The 20,728-nt window shown below is 33.4% G+C and overlaps 1 protein-coding gene across 2 annotated transcripts; it reads right to left on the reverse strand.

Moving 5' to 3' along the window:
- Positions 1-516: 516 nt before the first annotated feature.
- Positions 517-19,624, reverse strand: LOC123552561 (cell death abnormality protein 1-like). 2 transcript variants are annotated; one of them, XM_053542015.1, is made up of 10 exons: positions 19,492-19,624; positions 16,809-17,039; positions 15,213-15,410; positions 14,705-14,842; positions 12,444-12,578; positions 11,567-11,704; positions 8,267-8,296; positions 6,821-6,905; positions 4,430-4,709; positions 517-1,408 (listed from the first exon to the last, which is right to left on the reverse strand). In XM_053542015.1, the coding sequence occupies exons 1-9, from the start codon at positions 19,544-19,546 to the stop codon at positions 4,442-4,444; spliced, it is 1,278 nt and encodes a 425-aa protein (XP_053397990.1). In that variant the 5' UTR covers positions 19,547-19,624; the 3' UTR covers positions 517-1,408; positions 4,430-4,441. The 2 variants fall into 2 exon arrangements, with proteins under 2 accessions (XP_053397990.1, XP_053397991.1); XM_053542016.1 differs by lacking the exon at positions 8,267-8,296.
- Between the last annotated feature and the right edge of the window lie 1,104 nt (positions 19,625-20,728).

A 20,728-nucleotide genomic window follows, 5' to 3' on the forward strand; every position in this document is an offset into this window, starting at 1 on the left:
TTTAAAATTACTTGATGTCATTTGAAAAATTATGCATACGTCCAGCTTTATATTTCGACTGTTCGAAGTTTTAGCGTGTTCAGTTCGATTTTCTTGTAGTTTAATATATACTTTATACATCTCTCTGAAATGGCTGAGTAGATCCACCACACTTCCGTAAGCCAGTTGGTTTGCTTCAACATATGAAGAAGTCTACAAACCCATTGAAGTCTCGGACCCACATCGATAAGATTAAAATGATTTGAAGCTAACAAATCTAACCACTCGGCAACGGAGGAGTGTTCTTGTTTTATAATATTTGGCAAATGTTATACAAAATCACATGACTATCCAAATCGATGTACAACACTTCTTCGTTTTATTTTGAATACTTGAGAATACAGTGACAATATTAACTACACTTTAATCGCAGTGTACCCCATTACTCGTGAAAATGTGTCTGTTAGTTGTATTCTATAGAGCTTATACGTTGCATGCGTCTCTCTTATTATATACAACAATGATGACGTAACGTTTAATTTTATCTTTAATTTATTTACACCATATTTTTATAAATACAACTTATATGTACACACATATATATAGACATATACACGAGGTGCTACAAAGTACATATTCACTGCCAAATAGCTTAATAATTTATTATTGATTTACCATTTACTCTGTATATAATTCTACATATAGATATATATGAACATACTTATTCTAATATTCAAACAACAGGTAATGAGCAAAACTAACATAGGTACACATGAGCATACCAATTCAAATACAGGTACAAAAATCTCAAGTGTGTATCTAGAAATTAAATAGAAGCACTTACATTACAAGCATACAAAAATGTGGTAAAATAATTTAAAAAATTATTGTAGCAGTTTTGTAAGATTTTGACTCAACGGAGCTTCCTTCTTTAGGATATATTACAATATATCAAAATTCTTATTGAACACCAATTATAGACTTCTAAGATTTTGATCGTAGTATGTTTAATCATAAAACAAATACCAAAAAGAAACTGAACCGTTATTTTTCTATCATGATTGTTTGATACAGTTTTAGACAAGAAGATGCTATGCATCAGCTTGTGAAATTTTATTTGTATACACTGCAAAATTATTGCCCGTTTTTGTTGGTTCTTTAGTCTCTGTTGTTGTCTGTCCTACCCTCGTTACCAGGAACATTCATCCCTCGAGAACCCCTAGATTGGTCAGCATTAAGTTGCTCATACATCTCTCCTGCTATGTTATAATTTGCATAAATGTTTAGTCTTTCATACGCATTCAATGAGTTTTCAAAATTTTTCCCTCCATTGTTGCTGTTGTGTTCTTGTCCTTGACCTTGCCCTTCCATTTCTTTTGTTGTCAAATGTATATGACACTCTTCGGTTTCTTGTAACTTTATAACTTTCCTAGACAAATACACACAGAAATGGTAATGGTAAGAAGCATAGACAAACCATAGGATGCAATATGTGATTGTTAACACAAGTTTACATGATAAAAGGAAAAAGAAACAAAACGTTATAAGTGTAACGTAGGTGCATGCATACATGTAAATATTTGACAAAATCGTCCTTTTTAACAGCTCCACGTTTTGGTACATGTTGTAGTTTCTTTATAATAGACATACTACTGTTTGCAGATCAAATTGCCCCTTCAATTTTTTTCAAATCGATAGAGTTGCATGTTTACTTCACAAAAACGGTGAAGCTGAAGCTAACCTATTTTTGGAGTAATCCTGACAGGTTAACCCCTCCTCATCCACAGTAAATTATTCATTCACCTTATCGTGGAACGTTTTTTCCTTTATCTTGACGTCACACAAAGCGCGCGCTCTAACTCTATCTTTGAAGTATCGCCGTACTTGCATACATTGTAAAGTGCAATAAGGTGATAATGGATTTGTTTTAAAAAGTAGAATATAGAATTTTTCAACTACGTTCAAATGAAAACAGCGTTTTTTGTTTGTTATGACAATTATTATCGACGAAATTTCCAACCATTATTATTTGATATTCAAACTTTTGCAGAGTCTTCTGTAGCTTAACTATCGCAAATCTATCTCCATTATAGATCTAGTTTTTTTATTTTATTTTTGGTGGGGTTTGTGTATGTGAATTTATCCACTATTTATTTGAAGTCGTTTAAACACTCAGTTATTTACATACAGGCAGTTGATAAGCCCTACCTTCGTTCATGGAAAGAACCAGTTATAGACTCACATACGTCAAAATAATTCGATGTTAAGTTTGTTTTATATTTGTGATAGTCACTCTAAAATGACCAAAATAATTGAGGATAAATAACAGCACAACTTACTGGTTTTATCACTTGCACTTTATGTGTAACGTTACTCGTGTTACGAGGAATTGAATCCGCCTTTTGATTACTCTAAATAATGAGACGTCGGGAAGACCGATTTTAAATTTTGATATTTCACGTTGTCTAGACTTCCTAAAGGGGATATCGACCAGTAAAAAAATAAACGATATTCAACTATTGAGTACAATTATTTGGACTACCTTTTGATACGTGTAAGTTTTATTTGAATTTATCTCATATTCGCAACAAAATCAGCATTTAAACCCAAATCTAGCGATGACAATTTCTTTCGAGTGGAAAAAATAACTCGTAACTGTTTCCTAGGATCGCGTCAAGTTAGTTAGACTAAGACTCACATATTCCATAAGAAACTGCCGACTTGTTTTCAACTAAAGAGTCATGGTCGGTTCCGGGATTCGAACTTATGTCCTTCAATCAATCATGAGCGAATCCAACAACTTGAGTCAGGCAGGTTTTATAATTATAGTGAAAACTAAACACGAGATACATTATTTAAAAGGAAATTCTGCAAGGTACTGAAATTTAGGCAGGAAAAGGCCTGTAATGTATAAGAGGGTGTCTTTTTTTCACATCCAGCTACTGCATTGTGGCAAGATTCAATGCAGATTTGATTTGGTACATCTGTTACAATCCGGTTAAACACCCGTTCCAACAGTATTTATGAGTATTTAAATCATCATTTCTCGGTGATGCAGCCAATGTAAACAAGTTCATTCAGTATTTTTACTCGTATCGGAAAGGCGGAGTTACCTGTATAGACGAGATCCAAAAATAGCTTCTTTTGTGACGTAAAGGTACAAGTCTATCGATTTAAGAAAAGGCGAAAGGGCAAATTGATCTGCAAACAGTAGTATGTTTTTTTCTTTTATTGTCCTGAACACTAAAACGGCTCGACAGTTTGTGGTGTAAAAAACGAGATACCAACAGTCAAAGGAGATGGCACTTTCGAAAAAGGACAAAAAGGTTTCAATAGATAAAATTAGAATCTATATAAATTTTGTTGTGTTAGCAGAAATACAATATTTAAAAAATGTTAACATATAAATACTTTATATTACAAAGGAATAATGTTCCAATGTCAGATGCAAAATTGAGGAATAACAAATAATTTTTACATGAAGAAAATTCCAATAAAGATTTTTTAAGTGTTGTCTGGTACTTGCTGAAAACAATATTTATCAAATAAGACAATAATAACCACATGTCAAAAATTTATTACCTCCCTTTCACAACAATATTAAAAAAGATTCGTTCACGTATACTTGAAGTATAAACACAAATACTAGCAAATAGGGCATCTTTCTACATGATGTCACTGCTACTGACTGTACAAGTTTAAGAAATTTTACTTGTTATTTACTCCGTGACTCTTTAAAGGAAGAAACAAATAGCACTTAAGGATGAGATTGATATATCTCACGTGTTATGTTATTCTATAATTTGGACAGAAAATAAACAGAGGATATTTCATATTTATTTGTTTTAGTTTAAGATCGAAATATATTTCACCGAGTGAACACTATAATGTAACTTTTCACGAGTGGCGCAGCCGCGATTAAAAATGTAAATTGTGGTGTCCGCGAGTGAAATTTATTTCGATCTTACAGGATTTCTATGTAGAAAAACTGTAAATAGTTCTATAACGTTTCCTGATTTCTTTTACAATGTATATATTTGTGATCCTTTCATTATTTTTATACATCTTTACCTTTAACTACTGAAGAATATTTGCTAGGAATGTTATAATTCATATTATCGCATTCAAATGTAGTTCCATACCAGGGAAAAATAAATATGATATTTTCACTGTTTGAAACAATTTTATTTCCCTGATAATTTTAAGTAATTCACTGAAGAGCATAAAATAAAAGATAACTCTTCTTTACTGGGTTTTCTATCTGCCATCTTTGAATACCAGGTTCAGCCCATCTAAGCCACAGAGAGTAACTGCTGCCTAAGTTTAACGAAGGGGACTGCGCAGGAAAACGTTGTGCGCACAGAGACGTGCAATGAAAACTGTGGAATGTATAAGTATAATTAATATGAACATCAGATGTTTGCTCAGTTACTTGCTTTCTTATACTTACTTGTCACGATTTCTAGAGTACTGCACTATGCCTTCCATGAAGACCCTCAGTCTTGTAAGGTTCAAGTTCCTGATACATATCTTCAGCTAGATTATCGTTTACATACATGTTTAGACTTTCATATACTATTACTGGAATGTCGCAATCATGCTCTTCCTTATTATTTTCGATATTTTGATGTTTCGGTTGACCTTGACCTTGTTCCGTTACCAGGTCAGATAATGTCTGAAGAGGATGCTGTTTCTGTTCATTTGGTTCAGTTTCGTTTGTCGGAGGACGTCTAAAATGATAAAACGAAAACAAAAGGTCATTTAAACCATTCAGCATTTTATATTATCTTTAGGTAATGACTAAATTAACTTTCAAGTAGTGTTTCATGAAAACAAATCATACTATTTTACTCAGTCGTTAAAGGAAACTGAAAGAGGTTGTTTTATCGAATTGAATTTCTTTCATATCATCGCTATTTGACTAAATGTTGTCTCGTGTTCACATGAATGTCTGATAATCTTACTTTGTCTGTGATACAAAAAAGTACAGTTGAATAGAAAAAATAGAGGATTTTTAGAGTGAAAATTTTCTCACTTCGAGGTGAGATATATTCCATATTCACTCAAAACAAACAAATTTTCTTTTTATTTTATGCTCAATTACGTTGAGATGTGCATATTACAACTATTTTAATCTCAGCGCGGGAATCTAAACAACTGTGGAATATGCGTAAGTCCTTGGAAAATCAAGCTGCAGAATTAAATATCATCATGGATTCAATAGAAATAGCTAGAAAATATTGATCTAGGAGCTGCATAGCATAACAAAATGGATGGAAGTTGGAACACAACTGGCTGGGCTTGGAAGTTGGAGTTGGAGTGGGAAAGTACTTCACGATAGTGAACCAATGGAAAAAAGTAGAGGAAACACACATATCTGTAGCTACATGACAAGGCCTAGCAACCAAGCTGACAAAGGTAACAATTTAATTATATAGCTAGCCTGTTCTATATAGGATTGTCTAGCAGTTCACGACTCGTGTATGGCTTGAGTATTAGTATAATCCAGTAATTTTAAAGGCAGCAAAGGGAGGTAATTAAAGAATATATTTCAAGGGAGATAATTTATCTGGGAAAAAAAGAAGTTCGGCACTGTGAGTGATATCGATTTATATCTCACTGCTATTTTCCAGTATTTCACCAATAAGCATAAAATAAATAGAGGATATTTGTTTGTTTTTCGTGAATATGGAATATATCTCACTGAGAAGTGAGAAAATTTCAAATATTTTCACGAGCGCGTAGCGCGAGTGAAAATGTGAAAATTTTCTCACTTCAAGGCGAGATATATTCCATATTCACGAAAAACAAACAAATTTTCTTTATATTTTATGCTCAATTACGTTGAGATGTGCATTTTGCAACTGTTTTAATCTCAGCGCGGGAAACAGACGCGCGTAAACGGACATGACGTCAGACGTGCTGTGACGTTATAAAGACGCATGCAACATAAAGTTCCATTTTATTTTATTTTTTGCTGCATAACGGTATGAAATTCTCTTTAAGTAAAATAATTTGAATCGAGAAATATACTATAAAGAACAACGTGCGACTACAGTTTTCATCCTGTTTTAAGCAAATAATTTAAAATTCATACACAATGCATTGAGGGGGCGGAGCTATATCTCTCACTGTGTGAAAATATAGATTTCATATTTTCACAGTGTGAGTGATGAGATATGAAAATATTTAACTGATATAATACAGTATTTCATTAGTTAGCATAAAATAAATGAAAATATTTAACTGATAGAATACAGTATTTCATTAGTTAGCATAAAATAAATCGGAATATGATATTTTAGGGCAGCTTAAAGATATTATTCTGGCCTACGCAGATCATGCAGGTGAGATCACGAAACTTGGGAACACGCGATTTCAAAGTAAGAAATTTATCTTTTTAACAACGTATATAAACAAGATATGAAAATATCGTAAATTTAGTATGAGAGGGATTTTAATGTCCATTCACTATTTCAATTTTATATCTGTTTAATGGGAAACTTAGAAGTGTAACCTGTTGTTATATATAGCTTTAATGTTCTAACCATGTACACCAAGAAAGCTGTATAAAAACCAACATGATCAAATCTGATTTGATTCTATGACACCAAAATGGTCCAGAAAATGACACAATAACATGTCCAAGAAGAGGGAGACATTTTACGAGCACCAGATGCCATTTAAGACTGTTCTTAAGATGCTTAACAAAACATATTACAAAATCCGTTTAAAACAGTCAAGTTAAAGAAGTAGACTCGGTTTGATTGAGTCTGTTCTAAATTCATTTATACTATATCTGAAAAGTAATAAGACAATACAAGGGGAAATAAATACTTGCCTTTTCATATAAACGAGAAATATTACTACTACTGTTAGAAACAATGTGACACATATCACTGTCGGAAGTACAAATTCTGGAATTCCTAGAACAAAGAGAAATTCAGAAACAATGTTTGTCAATCTGATATTAGCATACCTTGAAAAATGTAAACGACGTGCACAAGTATTATCGGATTCTTAATGATCTTTTGGTCAAAGTTTTCTTTAAACTTCCCCAGGCTGTATGATTCTGAAAGTGACATTTCTGAACAACAGAACATCAGTGGATATAATATTTTATTATGAGGAAATCTTCACTTTGTAAACATTCTGGAAATGGTGGACAGCTGAATGAAAAAAAGAGCATGAAACCATTGGGCGAAATATAGAATCTCCTTTCTGTATCTATATATATATACTCGTTTAAAGGGAATTCCGATAGTTTTTTATGCGCATCTTTCTGCGCAGCCGACACTTTCTATGGAAAACTGAACTGAAATCAACATTTGTTGAAACATGTTACAGACAGTCTTAAATATGAGGAATCTTGAATGAAATAACATTTTTGATATGTTTTATCAGTAATCAAATGTTGATACTGGTTTATGTTGTATTGACAAGAACATGCCTGACAGGTATCTTGCTATTTTTGTGGTTGTGTTTTCACATCGCATTTTGGTACAAAGACAGTGTTGTTCATATAATGTAAGATAATTGACTTAGTACTGATAAGACAATATCACCTTTCAGATTATTTAGTATTCAATTATAGAAAGAATTAAGAATTTTTAAAACTTTTTTTTTAACTTCTAGCAGACATACATGTAATCAGTTTGGCCAGGTTCGCGCTATTTTCCGTCCGAACAGGTGTTGTATTCTAGCGGTCTTAACATAAAATTTAGCCTGGTGACCCATACATTTTTAGCCATTTTTATGCTCACAATACAATTATCTATACACAAGAAAAACAGGAAAAAATTCTATGAAAGAATTTTTTCAAAATTTAAAAAAATATTCTTCACTATGGATATTTTTCACTGAAAAAAGTTCACAAAAGTAAATATGAAACAATATTTTTTTTCATTTGTACCCATTATTGTAAGGACAGAGTATTACAAATATGACTATGATATCAAATAAGTATATAATAAAATCTGTAAAAAGAAAAAAACCTTATTGTGTTGTCTTGATGTATATTTTGGTTGGTATTTATAAAAAAAGCAGAAAATTATGAAAATGTTGAAAAATCGCTAGCAGTTTCAGCAACAGTGGGTGTGTTCAAAACAATTTTTCACAAAAACAAGCCTGGTGAGCTATTGTTTTTATTTGTTCATTGTTTTCAGCACAAATTTTCCTATCATATATGTGAATTTAAAAAATTTCTATGAAAGGAAAAAAACTATAGGAATTCTCTTTAACTGGTATTATATGGAAGGCAGTGTTCAATGGTGTACAGATACCATACCTAGTGCCCCTTTTCCTTTTCTCTGTGCTTCTGAAATATAAGTTTTTTCGAAAATGTGTCTTCTTTACAAACAAAATTCAAATACTACAGTATTTAGATGAATTTCAACTCGATAAGAAAAATGCGTTGTAATGTACCATGTCACTTAAAAACTAATTAATTTTGCTCCATTTTAAGTACTTGAAATAAAAGAAAAGATATGAGCATAAAATAAAATCTTCTTAATATATAGTGTATATGTTAAGGAGAAAAAATCACACATTTAAGACTTTTCTGGCGTGAAACAATAATACACTTGATGAATTTGTATTTTGTACATACATGTATGTGGAAAAGTTTGTTGTAGAGTGATATCAATTATAACCGGCCATAATAACAGCAAAATTATAACGGAATCAAGATGAATCACTAAACAGGAACTATAAAATGTTTCGTGATTGTTAGAGTAAAAACAGTCTATATGTCTACAGTCTTAAACGGTTGATGTATGAAGTAAGTGAAAACATACAAACTTCTATCGTTTGAACTAATCTGTTGATGTACGCTACCAAACAGGACTGACAATGTTTTTATTCGCATCTCATTTACATCGAAAAAAGAAACAACCTCAAACTCAATTCTGCATACCTACCGGAAACGCGGAAACACAGAGATGCAGCAAAACCAAGTTGTCAGTACCTATTACCCGTATATAATGAGAATGCAGGGGTAAGACAGTAGTGCCAGTTCCTTTTTTTTTTACAAAAATTGTCACTTAACCATAAGAGACAACTATCATTTTTAAAGGCAATGACACATACAAATTTGTAACCATAAACCTTCACATGTATAAACGGTATTCACAAACAAAGAGTAATGACATTAAAAGACTGTCCTAACAAACTCACTCACAATCACTCTATCCTTTTCAGCGCCGTCTGGTGCTTGAAGCGTCTGTCTGAACAGAACGCAACTAAGCGAAAATACTAGCAGAATTGTTTTGACTGAAGCTGCTCATGGGAAGTAATGAAATGTGTAACACCAACGCCGTACATTCTATCAATAGTGTTATATTTTCATCCTTCAGGGATTATTATGCATTCTAAACTCTAGACGTGGCTTTCCCTGATGGATATTCGCCCTTGTTTTAATCGAAATAAGCATTTTGCACATATATGTTCCCTAGTACCGGCTTCAGTGGAATTCTGTTATACGATTGAATGCACTCTATGATTCCGAATGGACCAGAAACTACAACACCACAGTGTCCTTAAACCTAAGTTACATAATAACAGATATAAACACTGTCTTGTTCCATCAAGATTGTGCAAATTAATATTTTGTAAATCAAATTTAATATTGGAACTGGTCGCCTTGGACGATTTTTCAATTTTATAGTGTCATTTCAATGCAAAAAAGTGGTTATCTGCTTTTTTTTGTGTTAATGCTGTTAGGCATATTTTGTGCCTTGATATCTATTAGATCTTAAACATACTTTTTTTACCTACAATGTGTATTTGATAAATATTTTGACGAAGTAACCTGGTTCTGGCCGTATCTGACGAAAGGTTAGTCATATGGTAGTAAGTAAATTCTTCATTTACATGTAATTACGATGTCAATATATCCACCAAAACCATTTAATTAAAAGAGTACCGTAGAAATGTTACATGAATATAATTATATCATAGACATCAAAGATATCAAAGCCTCTTAAATGTTCCCGTCATATTCTGCCTGTAACAATAAAGTGCATTCTCTAAATTTCAACATTTTTTTTTTTTGGATAAAAATATAATATTACTCGTGTAAAACACAATATAATACATACATGTATTTTATCAACTTTTGACCTTATAAATGATAAAATTTATAAGATTATCCCTTCTAATCGGAGAATACAGCCAAGTAAAATACTAGCAGGCTCGGGTTGTTACAGATAATAAAATGCGCAACACCCCTCACGCTACAAGCACCGAATGAAATGTTCTCAATGATTAAAAATGGCCAGAAAATATAACACATGTAGTCCATACAAATCAAAATTTAGGCAAAACTATAACAATTAAATGTAGAAGTTTAATTCAATGCATATATGAGCCGTGCCATGAGAAAATCAACATAGTGGGTTTGTGACCAGCATGGATCCAGACCAGCCTGCCATCCACGCAGTCTGGTCAAGATCCATGTTGTTCGCTTTTAAAGCCTACTGCAATTAGAGAAACCATTAGCGAACAGCAAGGATCCTGACCAGACTGCGCGGATGGGCAGGCTGGTCTAGATCCATTCTGGTCACAAACCCACTATGTTGATTTTCTCATGACACGGCTCATATCTTTACTTTTGAACTAAGATTTAAAGTTTCTATTGACCTAAATTATCTTAGTTCTTAATTACTGACTAACATAACAGAAGTGCCCGTATAAGGAAGGAACAATAAAGTCATTGTGTACAAAACAGACCCCATGGTTAAAACAGTTTAAGTGTATTCATTGGCTTCATTATTTTTTACTCCAGTTCATGTTTTATAAAGCCTTTTTTTTTCATTTTAAAATGCAAATAAGTCCTCCTTTATATAGAAATACAATTACTGTTGTTGACTTTCCAACATGATTTGGCTTAAATGTTGTGATCAAGCTTATATGTCTTTTATTAATGTTTAATTTATAATAAACAAAATGTATTTCAAATGCATCTTAAGGGGCATTGTTTACTGCACTTCGCTTATTGGGTCGGGGCTTTGCTCCGACACAATGGAATTATAGACGGTAAATGAAAATCCACTACACTTTTTATATTACTCTTCTATTTACTTACTCACTCACTCATTGACAACTAGTTTATTCCTCCTGCTGAGGACTTGTAAGAGAAGACATAGAAAAAGCAAATAGGAGTGGTGGTATAATGTGAGGTACTCAAGCTATTTGGTTCAAACCTTTACTGTGGTTTAAATGATTAACATTATAAAATCAGTCATTTGGTGTCTGGGAATCAGTAAAATATATTTTCTCAAGGTAGAACAGTTATCTTAGGCTGATAGTGTAAGATACCGAGGAAAACAAGTTTAGTTTCTAAAACTCATAACTGGGAATTTGTTTAAAAAGATTATATATAAAGTATTTACCCATTTCAGCCAATCTTAACAAGAAATGGCGATTCGAAAAAAATACAACGCGATATTAGTTAATTTAACCGTTGAGTAAAAACTTTGAACAAACGATCAAAATTACTAATTAACATTTATTGAAAGCGTTTAGTAATATGTCGCCTTCTCTTATTTCCTAAAAATAGGATTCAAGACAATTTAAGGAATGTCATTACCTGTCATACAGTCACCACCAACAAAGTCCTTGTCACATCCCTCGACACACTGACCTGTGAACTTGTCGCACGGTTTCCCTAACAAACAATGTCCACATTGTATCGTGCAGTTTGCTCCAAAATATCCATCTGAACAGTCTGCAACAGACAGGTGTTTTATACTGAAATACACGTACTCTTATATGTAAGTTGTGTAAATGCAGTTGTAGGTTTCTTTACAGTTTTAAAACTGTTTATAAGAGAGAGCTGAGAGGAACGACACGTCAAACCTCGTGTATACTTTTAATTGATTAATATGTATCTGCCGGTTCCGGTCATATAATGACCTTCATCAGGTCATGATATCATGAATTAAAACTGTTTAAATCAACCTCGATAATTTCTATAACGAACTGCAAATAAGCTCACAACCATTATCTCTTTGAATGTTATTAAGTATTTAAATATTTATTGCTCTCATAGGTAATACAACTATCCTACACTTCCAGTAAAATATCTTTGTAGTCGTAATTATTTGTGGAATATTCATAGTTGTGTTAACGTGTTCCTGAAATAATATTTTTGTGAACAATAATTCAAATTGTGATATCACCGATATCACATTTCTGTCTCATGTATCCTGGGACACAGCCCCGTCTCCAAGTGACACAGAACTCTGTTACGACAGTACGAAAACGTTTTGAACATACCATATCCAATACTGTCTGAACAGACTGTATTGGATATAAACATGTACAGAGTTGTTACAGCATGACCAATTGGAACAGCTATGTATGATGGTAAATGGTAAAATCAACATCTATCACTAGACCTTTTCAAATAAACTATGACCTGCGTTATTGTGAATTTATCAGGCGGAACACTGAATTTCACTTACTGTCTTTACACAGTGGACCTGTGTATCCAGCCAGACAACCTCGGAGACATTCTCCAGTTTCTGGGTGGCATTCATCATCCGTACACTGTCCACATTTTCCCTCACAATTTACACCATAAACTCCTTTGCCACATTCTGAAGCAACACGTTACACACTTTCTGACATCCTACTTCAATTAAGGCTTTAAATGGATATTGATTGGTACATGATTTCACCGTCTCAGGCAACTTTCTACTATAGCAGTTAACATTTTGATTATTTGATATGTTATTTACAGGTGTCAAACGAACATAGTTTTTGGGGTTCCTGACTGGAGACACTATACATATTTTGTCGGGGAAGTATCTAATTGCCTGATTTGGACTAGTATCGCAGAGAAAGTATTGTACCTGTGATCACTTATCATTTATAATTTATGACTTTGGTGAAAGCCAAATATGAAATGAGTCAATAAAATCAGACTTTTTCTGGCCTTTAAAAGGTTGACATTATAGAGTTAGTAGGATGTCAGAAAGTGTGTAACGTGTCGCTCAATAATATCAAACAAATAAGCAGTACGTAATTAGCATCTCAAAATGGATTATAGCATCCACATCCACGTCCGTTTAGATATTCTTCTGTCTACTGATCACAAACACTTAAATTGACATAAGCCAAACGATTGCTACCATCATATGCCATTCTTGTTGCCCGCGCTTGTTATAATATAAAATATTACCCATAATGCTTATGGATGGCTGAAAATGAGTACTGTTAAAAATAGCAAAGTTGGCGGAAGGTAAAGACACGGAAGTGTGAAGTGAATGTTTCCTGTTAGGTGTAAATCGGGGAATGGCCCCACGAGCTAGAGATATTTCACATCCTCCCGGATGTATTTCCTGCCAGCAGCTACTGTTTATCTACAATCCCTTTTTTCAACAAAACATATCTTATTTTCATAGGAAAACTTTCAATACATGAATACATATTTAAGTTTATAAAGCATAATAGGTTTACAGTGTATCCAAATTTGATGTCTCTCTCATTTAGTTCAGTAATGGGCAATAGGCTATCAAGAATCTTTGTGAGTAATAGACAGATCCCTTATCAGAGGTCCAAAGGGGCAAAGCCCAACGTCTCTTGATTAGTTATAGGATTTCACACGCTCAGTCATTCCTCACTGCTACAGTGTATTGACGTCTGTTCCTGTATAGCGAACATCTATAGTATTTTAACCCTCATCCATCTAAATTTGTATAATGAACTTATCCATCTTTCAATTTGGACAGTACCATTAACTGTTAAAAGGGATGCGTACCAAAAAGATACTGACTGAATGCCGAACAGTGCAGACCATGATCAGACTGCACGGATGTGCAGGCTGATCTTGGTCTGCATTGGTCGCAAAGGCAGAATCACTTGCCGCCAGCAGGCTAAAGGTTAAAGAAATGCAACAGGTAATTAAAAAAGTCCAAACTTTTCATCAACAGACTGCTTACAAAATGAAACGGTAGCTACATCGATTGGAAATATTTAGCTGTAACAGCTTAGATTTTTACTTGCTGTTTTACTTCTATGGGATATGACTAAATGAGATTTGAGATGAACTGATCGATATAGAATTATAACAATGCCATTTCTGGTAAAAGTCAATAAAACGACAATATTTTTCCTTTTGTCAGTGAAAAGCATCAAACTACCCTCCATCACTGTTACTAAGATTAAATAAAAGAAGCCAGGATTGAAACAATTGTTTGGACAAAGTGAATATTGGAATGGTTTTTATGTTTATTGTAGTAATCGTTATACAGAATGAATAATGGTTCATAATAGTGGCATAGCTGTCAAACATTGAAATGCTCATGAAATACTGTGTTTTACCTATCGTCATGTAGAAAGTATGCATAATGAGTACAGTAGGATTTAAAACACTCTACTAATACCATTAAAGACTGGATATGAATAAATAACATATAAAATAGGTTTTGGACCTCGAGTTGGAAAAAATCTGATTTCGGTCCTCTCCTGATACACATTTCTTAAAACAAGTACTTTTCATTTAACGTTGTTTACCTACAACCGTAATAAAATGTTATAATACTCAAGTAAAATGTTCAAACTATCTAATGATTACCGTTTTTCTTCATTCACTGACAGAAGCAGTTAAAAGGTTCTGTCTTGCACCTCTTCAAATTAATACTTTAAGTAGCTTATCAAAAAGAAGAAAAAGTCATCTCAACAATTTTGTCTTCTGTAAAAATGCACTCTAAACCAAACATACCAGAACATTGCTTTCCATCACCATGATATCCCGTTTTACATTGACACGAGTTACCAGATTTGGTGTTGATACAATCTGCATTGGCGTCACAGCCACCGCGTGCTTCACAGCCACCGCGTGCGTCACATTCATTATCATCTTAAAAATCAATAAAAAAAATAATTATCTACATTACGACGTATGATCATAATCAAATACTTTGCATTATTTGCGTACCATGTTTTTCTAAAATAAAAGGTACATCTGTAATTATCTAAACTCGAAAACAATAATGCAAAAGAGGTAGACATCCACATCAGGGCGAAAAAGAGTAGTAGACATGTGGAAATAAATTTGTTGAGCTAATCAAAGCAATACAAATACAGAAAAATGTTCTTGTTCAGTCTGCTTTTGTTTGTTGGTAATAATGTTTTCACTTACGGTTGAAATTTGGTACCCATCCATACCCCAATCCCCAGTTAACGAACAGGACCGCAAAAAAATCTTATACAATAGTATCTAATTTTACCTGCTGGCGCAAATACTTGCACTTCGCAGAGGTGGAAATAATCATTTGCTTCTTGGACAAGTTTAACATATCTTCCTTTTGTATTCACTGGCATGGATAAACACTTTATTGCTCCAATTGGGTCCGGCCAGTAAACCATTTGTGTCATATTATCCAAAGAATTACCCAACAATACTGTTAGATTTCTAGATCGTTCTGCTGAAATAAAATGCACAGAATAAAGATGTATAAAGTAGTACAAAGTAAATATATTTTGATAATAAAGATTCATGTTATACAGTCAAACCTGTGAACAAAGACCATTCTTCGGAACAAGCAGGTGGTCTTTATTCGGGGGGAAGGGACATTTCTCAGTTAGCCATTATCATGCTGATAAGACGTATTTTTTTACAGCTTCTTCTTTCTTTGTGTTCTATGTATTAATTCGGCCGGTGAAAACTTGCATATTTTCAATCAAGCAGTAATTATTATGTTTGCTATAATGCGAAAGTCGTGAAAATTCGGCGGATTTCAAATATTTTTATGCCGGAACGGTCCAGCTTGGTCGTTATTGGGGGTAAAATGACCCTTGGGAATGAATTAGGTTGGTCGCTGGTCGCGGTTGCCAGGTGGTCGCTATTCGCGGCCTTTTTATGAGCATTTTTCTATGGGGGGACCAGAGACCGGTCGTTTTCGACTGGTGGTCGCTATTCACGGGTGGTCGCTAGCACAAGTTTGACTGTACAGCTAACCACTCTTTTCGCTTTGATTTATTCTTATTTGATACATTTGACAACATAAGATTTCATCAAAATAGACTAATTATTATTATCATTATTATTACACTACATTTATATAGTACTCTTTTCATGCACATGTACACAGTCAAAAGGCCTTTACAGAATAAACTGCAAATAATACAAACAAATACGCATACAAAAATAATGCATTCCACATTAACAAAAATCATGAATGTAAAACATATAGATAAAACAAGACAAACATACATACATATTTAAAAGTATTTAAGTGACCCTAGGATAAAATACTGTTCTACGCTGTATTATGAAAAGAAAAAAAATGTATTGGTCAGTTAACGAAATATTGTACAAAGAAGTTTGTTTTAGCAGGCTTTCGAAAGCAGCTAGCGTGTGAGCTTCCCTGACCTTGACGGGAAGGGAGTTCCAAAGCTTTTGAGCAGTGAACGAAAAACTACGATTGCCATACATAATGGTTTTAGTTTTTAGCAGTGACAGCGTGTCTTGTGATCTTAGGTTTCTAACCGGTTTACACACTTCTATCATATCCCTAATATAGGCAGGGGACTGATTCTGTAAAGGTGTAGGTCAGAACCTTGTACTGCACCCTGTATTTTACTGGCAACCAATTAAGCTCCTTCAGAACCGGTGTTATATTATTGCGACGGGGCGTCTTAGTGATGACGGGAGCTGCCTAATACTAGTATGATAAAAGTATGCTGAAATTTATCGTTTATGAGTTCCGCTGTAAATGAATATCTTACTGGGCTCAATTGTGCAAATGTCTACACTTTGTATACATCATTAATAAGTCAAAGGAAAATAGACAATGAAATATATAAACTAATAAAATACTTACAACAACAATCAAGTCTATTATACACCTTTATCTTCGTTATTCTGTAGATGCGCTGTAAATCTACATACCACCAGTTAGTCGGGGAAATATCCGTATGGAAACAGGAATTACGATTTAAGTCTTGATTGATGTTTCCGTCTACAGCCCTTTCAGCAGTATCATCCCCATCAGACCATTGGTATTGTTTAGACAGTTCAGCTGGCTTGTTGAGGGCAACATTCACGCCGTCTGCTACAAAGAATTGAAACAGATCTAAAGGTTACATTAAGTTGTGTCGAAAGAGATGTGCACTCATCTAACAAGAAAAACTTGCAATGGAAAAAAAAACAATTTCAAGCTCATAGTTTCCATTTGAATCATAATCTGCTATAGATATGTTCAGATTTGTATTATTCAACTTTCTGTATATAATTTTATCACCCGTGCAAAAACATTTTTACCGGATAAAGATTAGTAACTGCTTTAATGTTGAATGGACATTCCGTCATATGAATTTAGCTAAATCGTTTAGATTGAAAAAAGAACACACAAAAATATCACGTAAATGTCGCTACTACACAATGTATTACAAAGCCATGGTAAAGGAAAACAATTTAACTTAAAGGCTTTTGCCTGAACTCTAAGGACACCTGTATTTATGTCATTATATTGTACATTCAGCATTTCCCCTACCGAATCATGAGAAATGTATATTATGTACACATCAAATTGTAGGGAAAAACGGACAGAAAAATGTCTGATTACCAAACACATGCCATCGAAGGGAATAAAATGAAGTTTTGTATTAGTGAGTTGTGATTGTTTCGTAAGGTTTTATTTGTTTGCAATCTTATGGCCTTATATATAGGATAAACATGAGTGTCTTTTCATATTGACTTTATTAAACGAGTTGAATGAATTAATAAAATGCGAGGCTCTGCCGAGCATTTTATCAATTTTATTAAACGAGTTGAAAAAAAATCAATGCGGAAAGTTACAAATGTAATATTCTTTGCATCACATGTTAGCTTTTTCAGCCGAATCATAAAAAAACTACTTTCTTTAACTATTATAAACATGTCAATTTGACCAACGTCTCCTAGATCAGATAACTACAAAGGCTTTAATTCTAACGTGCATAAACCAATACAACGTCATCACTCCAATAAAATTATACGGTCTTTGGTTGTACCGAGGAGTCGAACAGTAATGTTTGGTGACAGAAGTTTCAAGCATGCAGCTCCAAAGCTTTGGAATGCCCTCCCAGCAAGCATCAGAGATTCAAGCTCACTATCCGCATTTAAAAAATCTTTGAAAACACACCTCTTTCACACATGTTAGATCTATATAAAATAACAAAATCTGAAATACTGTTGAAAATGGCGTCAAACCAGGTTTGTTTTGTGTTGAGAAAGGGATTGCTCTCGTAATGTAATTTAACGTTGAATATAATCTATGGATGATCTTGTTTTCATTACTATTCCTTTTAATCTTTTACCAATATAATTTACATGTATGTATATGTATGTATGTGTTCTTTATGTTTTTGTAAAGCACTTTTGAACGTACATATTATGTATTCTATATAAGTGTGGTATAATAATAAATAATAATACGGTATGCAATTGTTGACAACTTATTCATTTCTATCCAGTTACATTCACAAGTTACGTAGTTTGCAATTGTAAGCAAACATAAGAACTATTGTGCATTTCAGAAAATCTTAAACAAAATTTTCAAAATTTACCAAATTGAGATTTGTCTAAAAATGTTAAGGATTCTGTAATAAATTTTATAACCTATGCTCAACCAAAAATGGGTCAAGTCAGTTGGTATATATATTTTGATGATATACTTTTACTTTAGATTAGTTTTGAGAGGGAATAAATTGACATTCCCCTGCATCATTGTCTGACTCGTCGTGTTCTGTATCATCTAAATTATAATTAAACGATGATAATAGAGATAAAGAAACGTTCGCGAAGGCTTACGGATATGTCCGTCAGGCGGAAATGGCCTATTAAATTGAAAATTATTTGTAGAACGGGAATATGTACACAAATAAATATCTAGTACATATAACATTCGTTAGCACAAAAAATTAATTTTCTTAACAGTGGTTTAGTATGTACTTGTAAAAAAGTTGTCGCAATTATTTTTCGTTAGAATGAAATATCATTACTGGAAGACATAAAACGGTGTTCATGTACATGTACGAGTTGGAAATTGATGAAAACTATAAAAAGGTGTTCACAGTTGACACATTTCCTTATTTATTTTCAGTCCGGTTAATATAATATCATTATTTTGGAACATGTAGTTCTGGGACGATCTGTGTATGAAAAGAATTGGAACCACTGCCTTACCCTTGCATGATCTTAAGAGGCGACTAATGGCGTCTTAACACTTGTGCTGTAACTTTGTGATTCCAGCAGGTATGCAAATTTTGATTACATACCTCATGTTTTTATTTCGATGTAAATGAGATATGAAACCAAAATTTGTAGTCCTGTTTGGCGCCATATAACCTATACCGTGTTGGTGCGCCGTAAAACCCAAATAAAATAAAATAAAATAAAGAAAAATGTAACGCGGGTATAATTATGTACGAGCTCGAAAATGGCAAATTACACAACTACTTTATTGTCAGTATGAAATCAAATGTATAACTATTATATAAACAATTATAAATAAGCATTAAAACCTGTTATAATCCATAGCTGGATACACAAGACAAATACAATATCCTGATCAACCATCGTTATGTCCTATGTACGTATCATGAGATGGAGCAGTATGTTATTCGTAAATATGTCACGCACGGCTCAATATCAACTTTCCTGGTTATGTTCACTGGTTATAACTGAAGAGCGAAATTTCAGATCAACAAATTTTCACTACATTGTTGATATGTCATGCTTGTTTGTTTTGTTTTGTTTTGTTTATTTGTTTCTTTTCTTGTTGGATTTAACGTCGTACCGACACAATTATGGGTCATATAGCGACATTGCTTTGATGCTGGAGGAAGACCCCGGATGCCCCTTTACGCTTTACTTCATCACTAGCGGGCAATGTGTAGAATCACCGACCTTCCGTAGGCGAGCTGGATGGCTTCCTCACTTGAAGAATTCAACGCCCAGTGTGAGGCTCGAACCCACATCGGTGAGGGGCAAGTGATTCAAAGTCAATGACCTTAACCCCTTATTGAATGGAAATTCTATTGCAGAAATATTGAATAGACACAATGATCCAAATGGACAAAAAGTGTTTTCGATTGCTGTTGTGCAGTTAAAAAGTCTTAATAAAGATCCTTTGGAAGCATAGCATGCAACCAAACAAAACGAGAAATCTGTGCTTTTTACTATTTTGATATCAATTTTTCGATTATTATTTCAAACCTTTTTAAACACAAGCAAATATGCTGAACCCAAGTTCTTTCAACCTCGCCAGAATATGGCAGTTTCGTTTTAATCTGGTTCTTATGGAGAATATTTCTGTTGTATAATGATTGTGGTTTGCTTTGACATGTAACATCAGATAGATATCCATGGTTTAATAACATTGTATTACTATCATTAATATGTATATACGTAAAAAAACATATACGATATAGTAAAAGGAAAACGTTTGCGCCCAAGCTTTTACAATTTAAGCGATCGACCTTACCCAGAAGTTTTAGTATAAGCCATGTCATTTTGTTAGCCTCATTCATTGATTGCGATTATTTGTGTCCCGAAAGTATGCATAATGATAAAAGAGCTATTGCCAATAGTTCCAGCAACTGTCAATCTTTTCGATAACCGACACAAACAAAAATCATGTTTGTCCAAGACAGAGTCTGATTTCAACCAACTTTCCGGGTTTTTTTTAGAACTTGTATAATATCATTGCTGTACTGATAAGCTAACTCCACGTAATAAAACTTAAGGTATGTAATCACT

The sequence above is a fragment of the Mercenaria mercenaria genome, chromosome 4, assembly GCF_021730395.1.
Source record: "Mercenaria mercenaria strain notata chromosome 4, MADL_Memer_1, whole genome shotgun sequence".
NCBI classification, from domain to species: Eukaryota; Metazoa; Mollusca; class Bivalvia; order Venerida; family Veneridae; genus Mercenaria; species Mercenaria mercenaria.